This window comes from Lactuca sativa, chromosome 2 (genome assembly GCF_002870075.4).
Source record: "Lactuca sativa cultivar Salinas chromosome 2, Lsat_Salinas_v11, whole genome shotgun sequence".
In the NCBI taxonomy this organism is placed as follows: Eukaryota; Viridiplantae; Streptophyta; class Magnoliopsida; order Asterales; family Asteraceae; genus Lactuca; species Lactuca sativa.
In genome coordinates, this window is record NC_056624.2 from 197,614,784 (window position 1) to 197,635,777 (window position 20,994).

General features: G+C 36.6%; 1 protein-coding gene across 1 annotated transcript; it reads left to right on the forward strand.

Moving 5' to 3' along the window:
• Window positions 1-14,846: 14,846 nt before the first annotated feature.
• LOC111899770 (NAC domain containing protein 52) lies at window positions 14,847-16,995 on the forward strand. The gene is made up of 4 exons (XM_023895612.3): window positions 14,847-15,377; window positions 15,659-15,936; window positions 16,024-16,212; window positions 16,295-16,995. The coding sequence occupies exons 1-4, from the start codon at window positions 15,140-15,142 to the stop codon at window positions 16,844-16,846; spliced, it is 1,257 nt and encodes a 418-aa protein (XP_023751380.1). The 5' UTR covers window positions 14,847-15,139; the 3' UTR covers window positions 16,847-16,995.
• The last annotated feature ends 3,999 nt before the right edge of the window (window positions 16,996-20,994 follow it).

Consider the following 20,994-nt stretch of genomic DNA (forward strand, 5'->3'; position numbering starts at 1 on the left):
AGGAGAGAGGAGGGAGGTTAGAATTCGTATTTGGGACCTCTTGGGAAGGGATACACGAATTCACAACCCTAGGGGTGTTTATATAGGTGTAGAGATAGGGTTTCAGTCATTATCCTTATCTAGTTGATTATCCATTAAGCAACCAATAAGATAATCCTTGAATCCTTATCATACTCGAATTCTAAGGCTTTCCAACCTTAAATTCGTTCACCATACTTATAAGATAATTCTTACCTTATTTTGTAACTATCACATAATTACAATTCAGCCCCTCAAGTTTAATTAATTACACTTGATCACAAAATTAATTCCCAATTAATTATTGACCAATATTAATTAAACAAATATGATTTCTCCTTCAATATATTATCCTTATAACATATTAATAAATCATATTATCCTCTCTTTCTATTTATTTCTCCAATCAAGTTGCTTTGGTGAAGGCAACCCAAAAGGACCATGCACCATCGGGTCAAGTACATACCAAAATAGTTATGGACTTAGACACTAATCCAACAGTCTCCCACTTGGATAAGTCTAATAACTATTCTGCGTATGACTTCGGATCCCGATCTGCAATCGTAGCTTTCCAAAGCCGCTGTCAACTCTGATCACATCAAATACGCGTGTCCTTAGATAAGGGATCATATATTCCTCCATTCTAGATATCATATGAGATATGATTTCAAATCATTCTCTTTGTACTACTTCTCGATTTCTGATTTATGACGATTGACTAATTGAACAAATCAAATTAGCCCTAGCCCGGCCGAGCATTTACGTTTGTCATCACTAAACCATCGAGGGGCCCAAAGATATCGCTTTTATCCTACTTTGGATAAAAGGAACGGATAAACTTTGATACAATGCTTGCTTGTACTCACGCACCGAATCACACACAACAATATGTTTTATAACACCAAGTTACTGGTGCGTTTACATATTATCAATGTGTAACCGATTTGCAAGATACAACTCACACATCTCGGTTTCAAGAATATAAGATGTTATCGTCTCACCAATCACTCGTGATATAATCCATGGAGTGATCCAAGTGAGCGTGGGTCTAATCCAATGCTCAAATCACATTCATAAGCACTCATGAACGTTGCAGCAAACATTTGCTTATGTCTAATACTCTTTTAGACAATCCACACACCAATTCACGACAGTCTTCATTCATATCTACTTCCAACATATGAACGACTGTGGCCCGTTTGAATAATTCGATTATTCTTAATAAACTCAATTATTCTGGAAGTCAAAACATGCAAATGTGAAACACAAAAATAATACTAATCCCATATGGCCTCAAACCTTTGAGTATAAATAAAACACCTTTTATTTATCACCATATTGATTACTCATTATTTGTCGTTTCGGGTAATCAACTTCTTACTTGAATTGTAACACTTGTCTCATGCTCCTAGCATGCACACAATGTTTACCTATGGTTCTTACTTTGTGAAATAGATCACATTGAACACATTTCCAATCCTTCTCATTTCACAACTCCAAATCCTTTTCATAAGTGAAAGAATATCAAATTCTTGCTACTTATATAATATGCTAGATTCTAACATTTTATGCAATGATCTCTTTTGTAATGTCACTGCACCAAAGTCACAAAGACTATTGCCAATGATATTACAAAGTCTTCTATCGGAGATTGTTACAAGACAATTCCATAGACGTGATGTCTCTCACTCAAAGTACATTCTTTGAAAATCCTTTTGCATAGAAGTTTCTAATCTAGACATAAATTTTCAATATTCTATTTCCAATATGGACACACTTCCATATGTTCCATATGACAACTCATTCTTAATAGAATCTTTTCTATTCGTAATGATGTCGATATGGTCCATCCAATATGGAAACATTTCCATATTTTCCAATACTATACTTCCAACTACTCACAAGCGACCAATCTTCGTCGAACTTGGATTGTCCTTTGATAGTTGTTTAATTATTTTAGTCAAAACCAATTCTAGTCCCTTTTCCCTCTAAATGTGCTCGTCATTTGGAAAATTTTAGAATGGTCAAACATTAAGCATTTGCAATCGATCCTCTACCCGAAGCGTATGGGACACGACGCATAATGTTTTATTTGCTATGTTCTCAAAATTCGAATTGTGAAAAGGGATGCCGTAATCATAATCGAAATTTTAAGAACACACTATGTACCTTTGACTAAATTTATTAACATTTCTCAACCTAATCCTTTAGATTTGAAATGAAGCATAATATTCTCTCCCTTAATTATAGCAAAACAACCTTTCAACTCTTACAACTTTGCAAAGCATGACTCTTGTTTTCTATAATTAATATTGCTAACCTTGCAATACTTTCCTTAATAATCATACAATCATAACATTTATGCTCCCACTAGCTTCGACATGTATTCATAAACATCTTAACTTTCAGAAAACAATACTTATTGAATTTCTTAAGTTCATGTTTCTGATACTTAGTGCTTTGATAATCCTTTATCAATGCTTCTTGAACTTATACACCTTTGCCTTCGATAGTTCATATGTGTGTCTAAACAATTAAGACTAATTGCCAAACCTCACAATTCAAATTATGGAAAGGGATGCCGTAACCATAATTGAATTCGAGAATGCAATTTTACAATCACTATCTTCTTAAAATCTGTCTTAGTGAAAGCATTTCCTCACAATTATTTTCATGAAGGAGGAAATCTTATGACACTTAGATTTAAACAGTGTATTTGTTCCTATCCATGTGAATTTGTCAAAACCAACGTTTACGACAAATTCAAACTCATATGGACCGAGCTTTCTTAATCTTGATTTCTTGCCTTATGGTAGCACAGCTGCCCACCATGTCTTCCAAGTAGTTAAGCGGCTCACCTTTTCTTATCAATGTACCTTTCATTGATTAAGGTGCTTTGCCTTTTATGAGAACTCATAGAACTCACATGCATAATTAACTTGATTGGATTGGCACAGAATCAAAATAATGTCAACACGATAGGTTGTAAACCTCAACTCGTGTGCTAGTGATGATCGATAAGGTTTATTTGATTTGTTCTTGAAACTTTTCAAGACCATTAAGACTCCCACTGACTCCTTGACATATAAGATTCTCTTGTCAAAACATTTCTTGATAAACAAATATTCAAGAGTTAGTGTAGCTTTTATCAAAACTCTTCATAAATTGGTCCTAGTTGCTCTTTGTCTTATCCAAGACATCACAACTTTTCACATTTGATGAACGTTATAAACCTTTTAATACTTATCACTCAATGTCACAATCTTTAAGACTTGTTATTGGAACGAAGTATGATTGACTTATTGATTTAACCATTTCTTCAATTCTTGATTCCTCTTCTTAGACATACAATTGTGCTAAGACTCACTTAGAGGATCAATTGAGATATGGTTATTAATCATTAAGACCTATCATAAAGCATAAAAGGTACTCTCCCATCTTCTCAGAATGGAGAAACTTTTATCTTTCTGCCTATTCTTATTCGTTCTGCTATTGATCTAAACCCTTTAATCAATTCAGAATTACACTTAATCTTGTAAGTATAATCATATTTACTAAACCTTTAGTAAATCATGACGAATATCATTGTTACTCTTATGGTGGTCTTGATCAACACGCAACATTGTGTGCTCGATTTGTCTAATTTCCAAATATGAAATTTCTCATTCATCGTGCAACCAAGTTGCGTGATTCCAAATTTCTGTCCAATTGAAACTTTGGGCGATGAGAAACTCTCCCTATTTGGTAAATTCTCGATTTTTTTCATAAACACCATAAATAAGAATCATATCCATTTGTTGTAGAAATATTCAAACACCAATTTTCATAACAATTTCATTGCAAGGAAATAAACAAATAAATAAATAAGTCAAACGAAAATTTATTTTATTTATAAAAGCAGCGGAAAACATTTGTCCTTACAATGCAAAATCCATTGAAAACTATGTATTTCAAAAGAAAATTTCTAACAACTCTATCATAACTATCTAAGCTCAAAATCTAATCTTCAAGTCCATGCGATCAAGATCCATTCCTTGTGATTAGATTCATCTTGTTCTTTCACCAAGCTTCCTTTCTTTTCACCGATCCTGTAAAACATTCAAATGCAATCTTATTACATTATGTATTAAGAATTAATGAATAGGAACTTAATGGAGTTAGATAGTGGATTTTACCTGAAGCGCAGCCATACTCTTTGACTCTCCCATCTTCTGGACTCTTCAGGCTCTTTGGGCAGACTTGTATCCAATGCCCTCTCTTTTGGCAGCAAACACAGGTCGGTTCTCCTAGAACGTCCTCGGAAGCATGGTTGGTTGACTTTTCCAACAAATACGCTCCATTGCTTTGCCAAATCATTTCTGATTCAGCAGCAATGAGCATGTAAGTTAGGTCAATGAGGTTGTCGTCATGATTCATCATATAATACTTTCTTTTGAACTTATTATATGATTCAGGAAGTGACTGCAAAACCCAATTCACAGCCAACTCATCTGGGAATGACACACCCAACATTATCAACCTATCAATGTGTGATTTCATTCCTAGAACGTGGGCACACACGGATTTACCATCTTCATGTTTCATTTCCAATAGGGCTTTAGTGATATTGAACCTTTCAATTCTTCGATCTTGTGGGTTGGGGAGAACAATAGGAGGAGGAGGAGGAAGTGAAGCATGATTTCTTGTTCCTCGATTGAATCGTGGAATACCATCTTCATGTGGAAAGTTTGTTCCACGGGATTTGGGAAAACCATAGTTGTCGAACTTTGACATCTACAAAACGGGAGAAAAACAAATTCAAGTTAGTTGATAGATTGAGTCCTTGGTAGATCACCCAAATGAAATTCCAAGGCTAGGACCCAACACAATGTTCTACAACTCGGGAGAGGGATGCCGTAACCCAAATTGCAGAACATTTGAAGGTAAGTGAATGACGATTCACTAATTTCCACCACGAAAAACGAAAAAGAATTTAAGTTTTAAATCTATGAAAACTCCTAGATCCTTTGAGATGCATTGAACTTTCAATGGCATGTTTATATCTCGATATGCCCCTCTTGTTTGTGACTGGGATGCCGAGGATCACAAAGCGGGTGTGAATAACCATGCAAACTACATGGTGCCCTCACATGTTACAGTCGCCTATTCGATGTGCCGGTAAACCACACACGCTCCACCGAACTATGACAAACATTGAGTCACCCTTTGCTACCTTTGCTTAGACCCATTTAGTGTGCCGGTTAACCACACACGCTCCACTAACGTCTTCGCAAGGGCACAAAGTGTAATTTCATGGAATTGCATCAATTCACTTTTGCCTAAGTAACTAAGATTGGGAATTTTATAAAACATTTAGTTACTTTAGTAATTCATTATACTTATAATGGAAGGTTTCGTCCTATCCTACCCGTTCGGCTAACGACCCTCCACTAGTCAAGAGTGCGGTGGGTAAGAGTGGATACCCATTCAATCGCCATTTTATAGGCAATTTCCTTAAACACCCCTTATAGACTAGCTTCGTGAATGAGGCCTACTAACGGTAAGACTGACTTTAGTTATACATATATATAATGTTAGACTTTTAATGTTATATATAATATAGGGTGTATTTTACACTTTTAAAATATTAGGTGGTTCAATTTGACAATTATACTTTTAATTTACTTAAATTGTAAACCTAAACTTTTATGGATTTATTAAACCTCTTTAATTAAACACCTTAATTAGTTAATAAAATCATAAGGGTGTGATTTGAACTTTTTCAAAACTATACTAGAGTTTTTGGAATTTAACATTCCTAATTAAACTTTTAATCAACTTTTAAATTCCAAAACTTGAGGGCAAGTTTTGAAACATTTCAACACATTAGGGTTTAGAATTTAAATGTGCATCAAAATTAAACTATTTAATCAAAATTTAAATTCCAAAACTTGAGGGCAAGTTTTGAAACCTTTTTCAAAACATTAGGGTTTTAACTATTTAAATTTCAAAACAACAAAACTTTTGGGGTTCAAATTTAAACTATAAAACCTAAAGGGCCAATTATGAAACTTTTCACAACAACAAGGATCAAATAACAAATAATTCAAATTAACATTTAATCACATAATTATCCATATTTGATGATTTCTTGCAAAACAATTTATCAATTTACTTAAAATAATTAATCAATTATCTTATAAGGAAACAATTATCTTATTAATTGATAAATATCTTCAATTAGATTAAAATTATAGTCAAATATATCATATAATCGGATTAATATTAATCTAAGATGATAAGGTAATTATCCCAATGCAAAAACAGCAAGAAATCCCGAGATAAGCACTGTCTGACGCACCGACTCGCCGAGTCACCCTCTTGAACTCGCCGAGTAGGGGCAACTCGCCGAGTCCATCAAGCAGAACACCAAAAATCGAATTTTTTGAACATATCAAGCATCAATACAATAGAAACCAATCATGGCTCTGATACCACTGATGGGTTTTGGTCATAAGACATCCTATGTGCTCATACAAACCCTAAAGCTTGGATCTAGGTTTCTCTATTGTACATACTTTGAATCCAAGACTTGAACCCTAATTCTAGCATATGGAAATCAGAATTCACATGTAAATAGGTTTAAAAACATACCTTGATTGTTATGTAGTAATAACAATCCAATTCCTCCTTGAATTGACCTTGGAAAGCAAAGAGTCACAAGTGTCACTCCTCTAATGGCTTACAAACACCATAAGCAAGTGGAGAAGGTATAAGGAGAGAGGAGGGAGGTTAGAATTCGTATTTGGGACCTCTTGGGAAGGGATACACGAATTCACAACCCTAGGGGTGTTTATATAGGTGTAGAGATAGGGTTTCAGTCATTATCCTTATCTAGTTGATTATCCATTAAGCAACCAATAAGATAATCCTTGAATCCTTATCATACTCGAATTCTAAGGCTTTCCAACCTTAAATTCGTTCACCATACTTATAAGATAATTCTTACCTTATTTTGTAACTATCACATAATTACAATTCAGCCCCTCAAGTTTAATTAATTACACTTGATCACAAAATTAATTCCCAATTAATTATTGACCAATATTAATTAAACAAATATGATTTCTCCTTCAATATATTATCCTTATAACATATTAATAAATCATATTATCCTCTCTTTCTATTTATTTCTCCAATCAAGTTGCTTTGGTGAAGGCAACCCAAAAGGACCATGCACCATCGGGTCAAGTACATACCAAAATAGTTATGGACTTAGACACTAATCCAACAATTATGAACAGGTGAAGAGGGTGGAGTGGTATTTATGGGTGATGATGGTTGTGGTGAGGGTGATGGGCTTTCTGTTTCTGATGTGGATACACTTGAGAGGGGTATGTCCTCCCAAATGTTGATGACTGGGGGATTGGAAGATGAAGAAGTACCAGAAACCGGTTGCCTCTTATGAAGCCTGGCTTGCTTCCTTAACTTATTTGCGGTCTTCTCTATCTCCGAGTCAATTGGCAGTGGTGTACCTGTACGAAAAGATCTAGGCATAAACAATTAGTAACACCGTGTCCCCGACAACGACGCCAATTTGTTAGGTGTGTCAGACCCAAAAAATAATAGGGGTACGATATACTCCAAAATAATCCCACTATATTGCACTAGAAAGGTAGTACAAGGAAAGTAAGGTCGATCCACAAAGACACGGGACAACCAGTCTACACCTGTTTTGCGTAAGGTATTTCTTCACAAAAGATTAAATGAGGGGGGTTTTGAGTGTAATGATGTAACAAACCAATTTAAAACACGAGTAAACAACTAAACTAATGAATTAAGTTCAGATTTTGTAAGGACTCCAACTCCATGTATGACAATCTAGCAATGTGAATCAAAGATGACAAGACATTTGTTTCATTATATCTAGGATGGTACTTGAAAGTGTTAACAAGCTCTAACACCTTCCATTCACCACATTAATCAATCAAAACAAGCTCTTTGATTAATCCTAACATTACTAACCTAATCTAAAGAAGCTCTTAGAAGTAGATTAAAAGATTGCATTAAGCTTATTGTGAATGTTCCCAATAACACCCAATACTCCTCACAAGCTCGGCAGCGTAAGAATGTATGAAAAGATTTACACTAAATTCATTCATAAGAAATCAATTTAATGCTTGTTACTTAGTTCAATTCATAAAACAATTACGGATTTTGCAAAATGAATAACTTGAATGACCTAACCCTAATTTAAATGGCCAATAAGAATCATTATTAGAATCAAACATTCGATTAAAGTAAAATCAGTTTCACTAGATAGAAATTGAACACAAACATCCGGTCATATGATTTGATTCACAACCAAAAAGTCAAAACGTGAAATTAGAGAAATTAGGGTTCTAGCCACACATGGCTAGAACAAGATCACAAGTCTAAAAGATGAAATTAAGTGTAATTACAACTTACAAAAACGAGAATTAATGTTTCCAAATGATTAACGGACAAACCCTTGCAAAAACCTTCGAATTCTCTTCTCCAATGGTGATCTCCTATGTTCCTCCCTTGTAAAAATGACCCAATTCACGACATAAGGCAAAAGGGAAAAACTGCCAAAAAGCAGTTTTTAAGTCGAACACGGCACGTGTCGATATAGAGTAAATCAACACGGGTCATGTTAAGTGAAAACACACCCTTCAACTTCGATTTCAACTATAAAGTTCGATGCTAAAAAATGTTCAACTGGACCAACATGCCCCGTGTCAATATAGAGTAAATGAACACGGGTCGTGTTCAGCGAGGTCAAACTGCCTGGAATGGTTAAACACGCCCCGTGTTGGATTTCTGGGCCAAACCCAACACGCCCCGTGTTGCCCTCTGACTCCAAGCCCAAACATGATTTTCTCAGTCCTTCCGTTTTACGCTTGATCATCTCGCAATCTTCACCAATTCCCTTTGGCACCTCCAAAAGCGCGCTCCAACCTTCGGTTTACCTGAAAATGTCATTAAAGAGTGCAAATAAAGTTGTTCCAGAAATTAACCTAAATATGATGAAATGCAATAAAAGCAAAGAACAATTAAGCTAAAAACATACATACAAAGGGCTAAAGGCTGTGCAAAAAGGTGCACAAAATGCACCTAACAACCATTCGTGTAATTTACTCAAAATTGAATGATTGCTGGAGGAAAAAAGTAGATGTCAGTTTTAGTCCTTATGGTGTATGCATTTTTCTATGGTTTGGTCTTAGTTTTAGAAATTTGATACCACTTATCCTTATAGTTGGCAAATCCATCTATTTTGGTCTTTTGTATAACATTGTTAGAAACTTCTCTTAAGTCCAAGATAAAAAAGGTTTTTTTTTTTTGCCAAAGTTAGTAAAACCTAAGAACTTCAAGAACCATTTATATAATTGAGTTTAATAAAAGTATAATACCATTAAATGTTGAATTAAGTCCCCTATCATGCTCCAACCTCCAACATCCATTTCTCATCTCTCTCTCTCTCTCTCTCTCTCTCTCTCTCTCTCTCTCCACCAGTCAACATGCACCACAACATCATCAGTTGGTGGCTCCAAAACCACTAATCTATTGTGGTCTTTGTTGTTGTCCCGTCTTTTCTCACAACCGTTAAACCTTTGACGTTGCGTCTTGCCTCCGACCACCACTAAACCTACTGGCATCTCCTTCTTCTTCCCCCGTCCTCTAATGGTTTCCGACAATTAATACACCACCATGTCACGATCGTTGCCTCGCACCCTCCCATGCACACACGACGAATGCCAATTTCTCTTTTTGATTCTTATTTAATTTTAGGTTGGATAATTCATTTTTGTGTTGATGTATTTTAGGATTTTTAATTTGGTTTTGATTTGGGACTTATGTGGTGGTGGAAGACAAAGAAGAAGAAGAAATATGGTGTTTGATTTGTTGGAAGTCTAGTAGTTAATATTTGTCTTGATATCTAGTCCTGTAATTTACTAAGATAGCATTCTTAACATTATATAATTATAAAGGTTGATCTAGTTTGTTTTAATTAGATCCATTATGTAACAAAATCAAACAAGTGAGACCAACCATACAAGGAATAAACCACATTGAATAAACACGTAGTGACTTTGATAGTTATATTGAATCAAACTGTTTTGACAAATTATAAATACAAATAATATAATTTTGTCAGAAAAATAAGATTTTCTAATATTCAATCAATCCAAGATTTAATCATGTACTTTTGTGGAACATTCCTACCAAAAATAAGGAAATGTATAAGAGTTTTTTTTTTTTTTGCAATGTTTTAAAAACTAGTTCGAACTGGTTGGACCGAAAACCAGGGACGATAGATGTTCAACAACGACCGATTTTATGTTAATTAATAAACCGGATTGAACCGGACGGTTTTTTCAAAAACTAGGTTAAACCATTGTGACAGAATCGATAAAAACGTTTAAACCAACTTATTGAACTTGTATAGTTGAATTTCTCTTAGCTCGTTAAAGAAACAATACATTTCCAAAGCAAATTGAACAATTTCAAAGTGTATACAACTCCAAAACCGACATAAACCATCGCCAGACGTATGAAAGTGCTTGGTTGAACAGGCGGTCGAAATGGAAATTGGTTACCAGACCCGTTCGACACCCGGGAGTTCTTTGTTTTGGCGTCTGTAATCGGAATTTACAAACGCGATTGGAGCTACTTGATTTTGTTTTAGAAATCAATTTTATCAGTGAAGGATCTAAAGTCGACATTGTAACTCAATAAGCGAACGTCCATGATCAATTAATTCAGAACGAGAGTCGACATTGAAGAATTCGCTTCTGTAACTTGAAATGATGTCGCATCTGCGTTGGGATTTCAAAGTGTTGGAATCAGAACCTCAAAATACGATCTTGGTATCTCGCAATTGGGAATTAATTATAAATTATTAGTTTAATTAATTTATATATCATTTCATTGTTGGTGGGTTCAAGTAAGGCATGCTTTGAGGATTATCTTCATTCAAATAGAGATTTTGGGCTGATGTTTCAATGGAAGAAGATGAAATTCTAAGAAGCCAATTTTGCTGCCCACCAAGTGTTTGATAAAATGCCTAAACCAGTTTTTTTTGTGTTGCAGCCTTGTCGTTCAAGATAATGTAGTTGGCTTAGTTTGGATGCTTCTTGTGCACACCAACATTGTGTTGGTGTGCCATTTCCTTCCCTTCCTTGTTTAATATTGCTTTATAGTTTTAGCTTCATCTCGAGACTTGTTCTTTTGTATGGCTTCTTCTTCGACAAGTTCGAGTGATATTTGTATGTGCCCGTTCAGAAGCTTCCATTGTTTCCCAAACGGTGAAGTGGGATGTAAAGGGATTGGCTGTATGATTTCACACATCAAAAGACATCATTTACCTACTGAAGATCGTAAAAGTGTGTTACGTGAAGCTCTTTCTAGTGATGTTGGTCTATTTATGGCAGTGGAGGAAAACTTTGAAGGCCTTTGGCCAATGGATGTGTGGGAAGTGTATGACTTTGCAGGCTCTTAGCCGTTATTGTCACCACCCGGATGGTCGTGTGAGGTTTGTTACAGGGGATGACGGCTCGAGTCATTATATTGTCGGTATTCTAAAGCCGTCAAATACAGAGTCGGTGACAAATGATCTTGGAGGTTTGGTTTTTGATGTTGTGCTCCTTGATCGTGTTTTTAAAGAGCCTATCACTACTGTCAAGAGTATCCCCCATAGTTGTTTTCTTGCTTTCTCTCAAGCTTTGAAGACCGCTCTTTACAAGGCGATTGCCCAACCTGGCTCGGTTGAGGCATGGATGTGTTTGTTACTTCTTCCTCGATGCACACTACAGGTGTCTAGACCCAAAAATAGACAAGAATGTAGGTCTGGGAATAGAAAATCTTTACAGCAAAGCTCCATCCTGAAGTCCTTGGATACATGGGGGAAAGAGGGTGGTATCACGAAGTTAGTTCAAAATATGTTAGACAATCCTGAGGTTGAAGCTATGAGATAGGGTGGAGGCATCCTTTAGAAGGAGGCTACATCAAGTAACACCAATATCAGACAGTGTCTCCGTAAGGTTGCAAATGGTCATTTTACCGCAGCAGTGAAAGTGTTATGTTCATCGGGTGTTGCACTATATAATGGTGATACTATTAAAGCTTTGGAGGACAAACACCCTTTCAGACCACCCCCATCCATGCCGAGCCCCATAATTTCTGAACCTCCTCTTGTAGTAGACTTTGACTATGTATTTGGTTGCATCAAATCCTTCCCTAAAGGAACTTCTTGCAGGAGAGATGGCTTGAGGGCTCAACACTTACTAGACGCCCTTTATGGAGAAGGGTTTGCTATTGCCATGGATCTCATACATGTTATCACTTTAGTTGTTAATTTATGGTTAGCGGGAAGATGTCCAACCATTTTGGCAGAGTTTGTTGCATCCGCTCTTCTCACGCCTCTACTTAAACCTGACAACGGGATCCGTCCGATTGCAGTAGGCATTATATGGAGACGTCTGGTTTCCAAGGTTGCCATGAAAGGTGTGGGTAAAGAAATGGCCAGGTACCTTAATGATTTTCAGTTCGGGGTTGGTGTATTTGGCGGTGCTGAGGCTATGTTACACAGTGCCAATAGGGTGTTGAGTGAACACCATGCTGATGGGTCTCTTGTAATGCTGACTGTGGATTTTTCGAATGCCTTTAACTTGGTGGATCGATTAGCATTGCTCCACGAGGTTAAGAAGATGTGCCCTTCCATTTCTTTGTGGGTGAATTTCTTGTACGGGCAAGCAGCGAGACTTTATATTGGAGACCAACATATATCGTCTGCCATTGGGGTGCAGCAAGGTGACCCCTTGGGCCCTCTTCTTTTTGCCCTCGTTTTGCACCCGCTTGTGCACAAAATTAGAGACAATTATAAGCTCATTCTCCATGCTTGGTATCTAGATGATGGGACCGTCATTGGGGATTCATAGGAGGTGGCTAGAGTGTTGAACATAATTCGGTTGCATAGTCCAAGTTTGGGTCTTGAGTTGAACATCAAGAAAACGAAGATTTTTTGGCCCTAATGTGATGGTAGGAAGCTTCATGCCAATTTATTCCCAACGGATATAAGGAGACCTTCTTTGGGGGTGAAGCTCCTTGGGGGGGCTGTTAGCAGAGACGCGGGGTTTATTAGCGGGTTGGCCATGAAGAGAGCGGTCAATGCTGTTGATTTGATGGGCCTTCTTCCACAACTATGTGACCCGCAAAGTGAGCTCCTTTTGCTTCGATCATGTGTGGGCATTGCAAAACTTTTCTTTGGTTTAAGGACATGCCAGCCGGTACACATAGAAGAGGCAACGTTATTCTTTGACAAAGGATTGCGCAGGTCTATCGAGGATATGGTGGTATGTGGAGGCCACTTCTTTGGAGACATTCAGTGGCGCTTGGCTTCCTTACCTATTCGTTTCGGTGGTTTGGGTTTGTACTCGGCCTACGAGGTTTCCTCTTACGCATTTGTAGCTTCGAGGGCCCAATCTTGGGCATTACAAGACCACATCTTAAGTGACAGTGGCATATATGGTATGGACTCGGATTACCTATGTGCTATGACTCGTCTTCGCGATACGATTTCGGGATTTGACTGTAGCAGTTTCACTAATAAGGACACCACCCCCCTAAATCCCAAAAAGCTTTGGCGTGTGCCCTTTTTAGGAAAATCGTCTAAGATATGGAAGTCGACTTCGACATGACTGTCAGACGGAAAGCAGTCTTTGAGTGTCTGCAGGCACCTCATGCTCAGGATTTTCTGCTAACTATCCCAATTGATGGTCTTGGCCAGCATATGTCTCCTATGGAGTACCGAACTATCCTTCGTTACCGCCTCATGATTCCCATATTCCCAATTGACGAGATATGCCCAGTTTGTCGCAAGGCATGTTTGGATACCTTTGGGGAACACGCGGTTCATTGTAGAGAACTCCCTAGTTTCAAGTATAGACATGATGTGGTTCGGGATGTTCTCTTTGATGCTTGTTGGCGTGCTGGTATTTCTGTGAAGAAAGAAGCGCCATTGAACTTTTTGACGGACCCGCAGGATGACAAGTACACACGTAGACCGGCTGACATTTTGGTCTTTGGATGGATAGGAGGGTAGCATGCGTGCGTGGATCTTACTGGGGTCTATCCTCTTGTTGGTTTAGGGAGCGGGGGTTTCACAGCTGGGCATGCCGCTTTGAAAGCCGCTGCATGCAAAGTGGTAAAACACGAGAATGCATGTAGAGAAAATCAACATGTGTTTGTTCCTTTTGCATTCGATACATTTGGTTTTCTCGCAGCAGAGGCGGTGGAGCTCCTTAATAGAGTCCAACGGGTCATGCATTCTAATGTCATATCTCATAGATCCACAAATGTTGTTTTCAAAAGAATTGGTTTTGTCACCCAGAAAAGGCTAGCGGCGCAGGTTGTTGTCCGTTTGCCTTCAATCGATATGTATTGAACGTTTATTTTTAGCTTATTATTTTAAATAAATAAGAGATATTTAGGGGAAAAAAATATGCACTTAACAAAAAAAAAAAAAAAAAAAAAAAAAAAAAAAAAAAAAAAAACTTTTTCAAACCACCAATTTTTTTTAATAGAACATAATTGTCTTTATCTTATCAAGCATAAAATGAATAAAATATCTACAATAATACAATACATATCAAAAGAATCCTTAACGTATTTTTCCGAAGTTGAATTTATCAAATGAAACCAATTTACATTTATCAATACACATTGTACAAGTCTTGATAGGTATAGAGAACTGAATTTAAGAATTTAGTTGTGGAAAATGAAATTAACCATCAGACCATAAAAACCCCAATGGAAACAGATGCAAAAATCCATACGTCTGTCTCTCTCTTTCTTTGTGTTTTTTCGATTTCCGTGTCAAGCAAGCATCCATTCATCAATACTCAATAGTGGTTTCTTAACCCACGGGCAATACATATCTCTTCTTTCTCTCTCATCATGTGTACTGTTCCTGTAGTTCACTTGCTTCACCTACACTCCTAATTCTAATGTCTTCTTCTCAGCCCTTTTATCAATCTTTCTGCTTTTTAATCAGAAAAGACTGATACCCACAAGTTTAATTTCAGTCCATATCGAAAGAAAAAAAATAAAATAAGGAGATATGAGTCATGAATTGATGACTGTGGCACCACCGGCACAGCCTGCGGCGATACCAGCTTTATCGGCGGCAGCTCCATCATCGCCACCGCCGACGTCTCTTGCACCTGGATTTCGGTTTCACCCAACCGATGAGGAACTTGTGCGGTATTATCTGAGGCGTAAGGCTTGTGGGAAGCCGTTTCGATTCGAAGCTGTATCAGAAATCGACGTCTACAAATCCGAGCCATGGGAACTTGCTGGTATATAGATTAAAATTGTATTTTTTTTAATGCCCTTTTTGCTGTTTTCATTTCCGATTCATCATTTTTCTGCTTGTTCTGTGACATTTTTTCTTCAATTCATAGCCGATGATGATATGGTTGATTAATATGTGAGGAAAGTGAAATAATTGAAAACTAACAAAGAACATCTACATTTAAAGACGAAATCGCAATTTGGGACAACCATGTAATTACCTTCTTCTCCCTAATTGCGTTAGGGTTTCTTACTGAATGTTTTTTCCAATTTTATCGATTGTTAGATTACTCATCCCTAAAGACGAGAGACCTTGAATGGTACTTCTTCAGCCCTGTAGATAGGAAGTACGGCAATGGTTCCCGTTTGAATCGTGCTACCGGCAAAGGGTACTGGAAAGCAACCGGAAAAGACAGATCTGTCCGCCATAAATCCGAAACAATTGGGATGAAGAAAACATTGGTCTTCCATAGCGGCCGAGCTCCAGATGGCAAGCGTACCAATTGGGTGATGCATGAATATAGACTCGTGGATCAAGAACTTGTTCGAGCTGGAGTAGTTCAGGTTTGAACTTTAAATCACAAACGATTTTTTTTTTCGATTTCTTCGTGGATCAAAGACCTTGATTGTGTTGTTGTTTGGTGGGAGAAGGATGCATTTGTGCTTTGTAGAATTTTTCAAAAGAGTGGTTTAGGGCCACCCAATGGTGATCGTTATGCACCCTTTATTGAAGAAGAATGGGATGATGATGATGCAGCCCTGTTTGTTCCTGGTGGAGAGACAGAAGATGATTTGACCCGTGGTGATGAGACTCTACCTCAAGGAAATGACATTGTGCAGGTATTACCTCTTGTGTCCTCATTTGTAATTATACATTCCACAACACAGGAAACTGTGAATACCTGATTTACATCTCTCACAGGAAGCTGCTGTCAACATGATAGCATGTGGGAGTGAGGGTATGGTGGATCATCATCAGAGCATCCCGTTTGTCTGCAAACGGGAAAGGTCTGATGATTCGGTTCTAAACCCTGGACCCGAGCTAGAAACCTTCTCTCTATTCCACAACAAAAGAACAAAAGAGAGTGATGAAATTGAAAACAATAATGGAAGCAATGGAAATGGTTCAGAAGACTCGACCACAAGTCAAGATCCAAGAATCGCACAACTGTCATCATCTGCAACTGCAACTGCACTGATGGAGTTCCCTCTGCTTGAGTCTCTTGAAGCCAAAGTGAGTCAGCCATCCGCGAGTCAACCATACTCATTTGATGCTGCCACCCTTGAGAAATCAGTGCCACCTGGCTACTTAAAGTTTATCAAGAACTTGGAACATGAAATCCTTAATGTGTCAATGGAAAGAGAGACTGTGAAGATTGAAGTGATGCGTGCGCATGCGATGATCGACATTCTGCAGTCCCAAATTGATGTTTTGACCAAGGAGAATGGTGACTTGAAAGATAAGATAAGATAAGATTAAATGATGATAGGTACTCATTAAGGCAACCTAGGCTCTCTAGCTTTTTCGACTGAGGTTTGTTTCTTCACATGTTTAGCCTGTTTTTAGACGCTATTCACAATTCTGCGTCTGAGTTTAATTAATAAATAAAGTTTGGTTCTCAATTCTATTCTCAACCATGATCATGATCATTATGTCACTATGTGTATTTCCTTGGTTTTGTTAACGTAAGGCTCCAAATACTTGGACTGCATTTAAAGAAATTAATTTATCCATATAGATATAACATCCTCTGTGCACAAATAACTGAAAGATATATTTTATATGGACGAATCTTTTTTTTTTTTAATGAAAAAATCACCATTCCTTCATAAAAATATTTCTCTCACGTTTTCCAAAAACTAAAAGAAATTTTGGAAGAAAAATACAATGAAGCCGTCCCTTCTTTTCCCATTTGGGCACTCATCTTTTCTTTATTTTTTTCCCAGTTTATCCATAGAAGTTCAAAAACAAAATATAACTCGTGTGAAGTTTCGGCCTTCGTTAATACCGAGGTAACGTGCTGACGTGCATATTTAACTAAAAAGTCTAAAACACACCACTAATAATTAAAACATAACAAACAACGTGGCTAGTTCTTTTTCATTAAATTTGATAATGGTTGATGGATATCTTACGATTCTAGTATTGCCTGCAGTTTTTCCTATAATATAATATCATTTTGTATATGCTATAGACAACGTTGTACTCTTCTAGCTTAAGTAAACCGTATTATGAATTGAATATGAATGATTTTATTCGGAGAAATATTGAAATTCACAAGTCAATTATATCGTATAAAGTTTCAGATTGATTGTTATTCATTATACATATTGGGTTCCTAAACATGTACTCTTCTAGCTTAACTAAACCTTTTTACTTGTAGACTTAAGGTCCTTGAAGGCTTGAACCGATATTTCCTACTATAAAAATGTACATTAAACTCAATGAATTGGTTAAAAACTCTAAATGTACTAAAATTAGTTTTCATTATCAATCTAAAAAAAAAAAGTAGTTTGTCAATAATTTTAGTTTATCTTATTTTATTTTAATGCTAAAAAATTAAACTAGTTTGTTAATAGTTTTAGTTTGTCTTTTTTTATTTTAATGCAATTGGAAGGTATTGCATTTCCGACTAAGCAACTACCACGTGGTCAATATAAAATATTAAGATATGAATCTATTCTCCAAAAAGAACTCACCAATGATGCGTTTAACCCTTATATTATTATATTATATTCTTAAATTATTTCCAGATTTAATTATGATGAACTAAACCTTATATTATTATATTATATTCTTAAATTATTTCCAGATTTAATTACGATGAACCATCGTATTTTTAACCAATGAAACAGATAAAATATTGTTAAATTTGTAGTATCATTTTCTTGGTCGGACACGTTATTTTTTCTATCAATGACATGAAAAAGATAAATGTGTTAGAGATGAAAAATTAACTTGTACCGTCTCTGATATTGTTTTTTCTTGCACGCTTAATCCCTATCGATGTTAACCGTTAGTTGGCTCCGTTTAGGTTCCTTATGTGCCTTGCACGCAGGGGTATTTTCGTCCTTTTAGTTCGTATATCATTCTTAAATCCGTTGGACGCATAAACTCTCATCCCTCTATTATTGTCTTCTTCCTTCAAACTCTCATCCCTCACTAACGAGATCATCCTCTCCCCTCACCAACGAATAATGGTGATACAATGCAAGTGTGGAGCAGACGTTATCATTCACACTTCTTGGAGCAAGAGAAACCTTGGGAAACTTTACTATTCTTGTACAGTAAAGGTAAATTCAATTAATTTATTCATCTTCTCCAATTTTTCCCTAATTGTGATAAGATTTAAATGCTTCAGGGACCAAGATGCAAGTTCATTGGATGGGTGGATAAGTCTGAACATACAAGTGATTATATGAAATTTAGATTGAAGGTTGAAGAATAAAATCGCAGACTGAAGTTTTACCTAACTATTAGTTGGTTTCTTTTTGTTTCACTCCTTATATATAAGGTCTAGGTTTAGTAATCAACTTGTTTCAGTCCTTGTATTGGGTAGTTATGGAAAAACATTCAAACATAATGATAATGTCCTGATTTTGTATGAAGAAAATATGTTGTTCAAATGTAATGCAAATGTGTTCAGAATTACCATTTATAACAGATGCAATATACCATAAAAAAGGGTTTAACATCCAAAATAACAACAAAGTTGTAAGGCCTGCATGACCATTTACCATTAAGTACCCTAAAAATCCACAAATAACAACAAAGTTTTGAGACATATATACAATTATTCTACAACTACTTAAATAACAACAAAGTTTTAAACCTTAACATAATGTATCAAGGCAATGAATGCCTAACAAAAAAATTACATAAGTAGAAACTTTCAAATCATGGGGCTTTTTTCCTTCTTCTCATCTCCTTTTTTTACTCCTCCAGTGCCACCTGCACTAGTTTGAACTAGAACTCCAATTCCTCCACTACCACCTGCATCATTTTGACATGCACCCCCAATTCCTCCACGACCACCTACACTGGTTTGACTTGCACACTCAATTCCTCCACTGCCACTTGCACCAGTTTGTGATTGACCCTTGCAACTCCTTCCATTATGCATTACATTTCCACATTTTGAGCATGTTATTTATTTCCATATTGTGGACACTCTCTCATCATCATCTTTTGTTGCAGATCTTATTATCTTCTTTTTTGGCATGCCAATAGGGACATGATGCTTTGGTGGTAGCAGCTTGGTAGGAGATGCATTTTTTCCCACATGAACCTTCCATTAATAGGTTAAAATTTAAACACATACATTTATTTCCAAGTCTTCAACCAATATGTAGGGTGAACCCATGTCTTAGGTATCCAAATATGTTCATTATTGAGTCGCATATCCCATATTGTTGTAATGATGTGCTTGCAGCGCATGCCTGTTGTTTCCCACATGTTACATGAACAAGTTTGATGCCCCACATCAACCACACACTAATACATGCCTTTAATTGCAACCTGGTGCTTTCTATTCTACATAACACCGCCCTACAATCTTCTGCTTCTTTTTTTTTTTTCAAGGGTCTTGGTGGCTGTAGGAGTTAATTACCCAATAGCTTTGTCAATTGCCTTTTGGACAATGACAATTTTACTCATGATGTACTTCCTAATAAACTCCAAGCAAGTGATAATTGGCTTATCACGACCCTTAATTATCTTGCTATTCAAACTCTCACACATATTATTCAACAAAGCATCACAACCTTTTAGTACAAAGGGACTCATGGATTTCGTGTATCTTTAAATTTGTTGGGTTTGGGGACATGTTATATGTATGCAAATTGGTTTTCCAAAACTCTTTATATACCTCTATCAAATTGTGTTCAGAGATATATGGCCTAAAGTGTTTTATATTGTGGTCACTAGCTAATGCATACATACCAAAATCTAAATCCCAGTTTGGACGTTTGAAGTGATTGTAGATAAACTTACCTTCCTCCATACAATCAAGAATTTCCATCATCTCATATATATCATGCATTGAGAATAAGTCACTATCGATGTTGTCAATGTATGCAATCTTTCTTTTGATGTATTTGCGGCCTAGAAAGTCCGTAAAAACCCCTCCTGTAATGTCTCATTTTCACAACCAAAATTTTCATTTTATTTAAGGTAACACTTCATAATTATAAAATCCATGTCAAGAAAACCATTTGTTCCAAGTTACATTTATAAAAATCATAGTAATATAATAAACACGAAATCCTCAATGCTGCTAATAAGTGTATACATCCGCACCTTCGCCTTCCCACAATCACCGATGGTACCTGAAAACATAAACAATTGGGTAAACACAAAGCTTAGTGAGTCCCCCCCCCCCCCAAAAAAAAAAATACCACACACCACAAAACATATACAAGCATGTATACTAGACCACGGTCATCAGAATGGATTAACCCGATTATGTTAGCATGTTGCCTCAACCCAACCGCTCCTCCCGAGCATCTTTGTATGTGGCTTACCGCCGGCCCGCACCTGGTGTCTTGGCCTACAACACATAGCAGGACTGCCTCAACCTCACCCATCATCATATGTCGACATATATAATCAAACAAGTAATC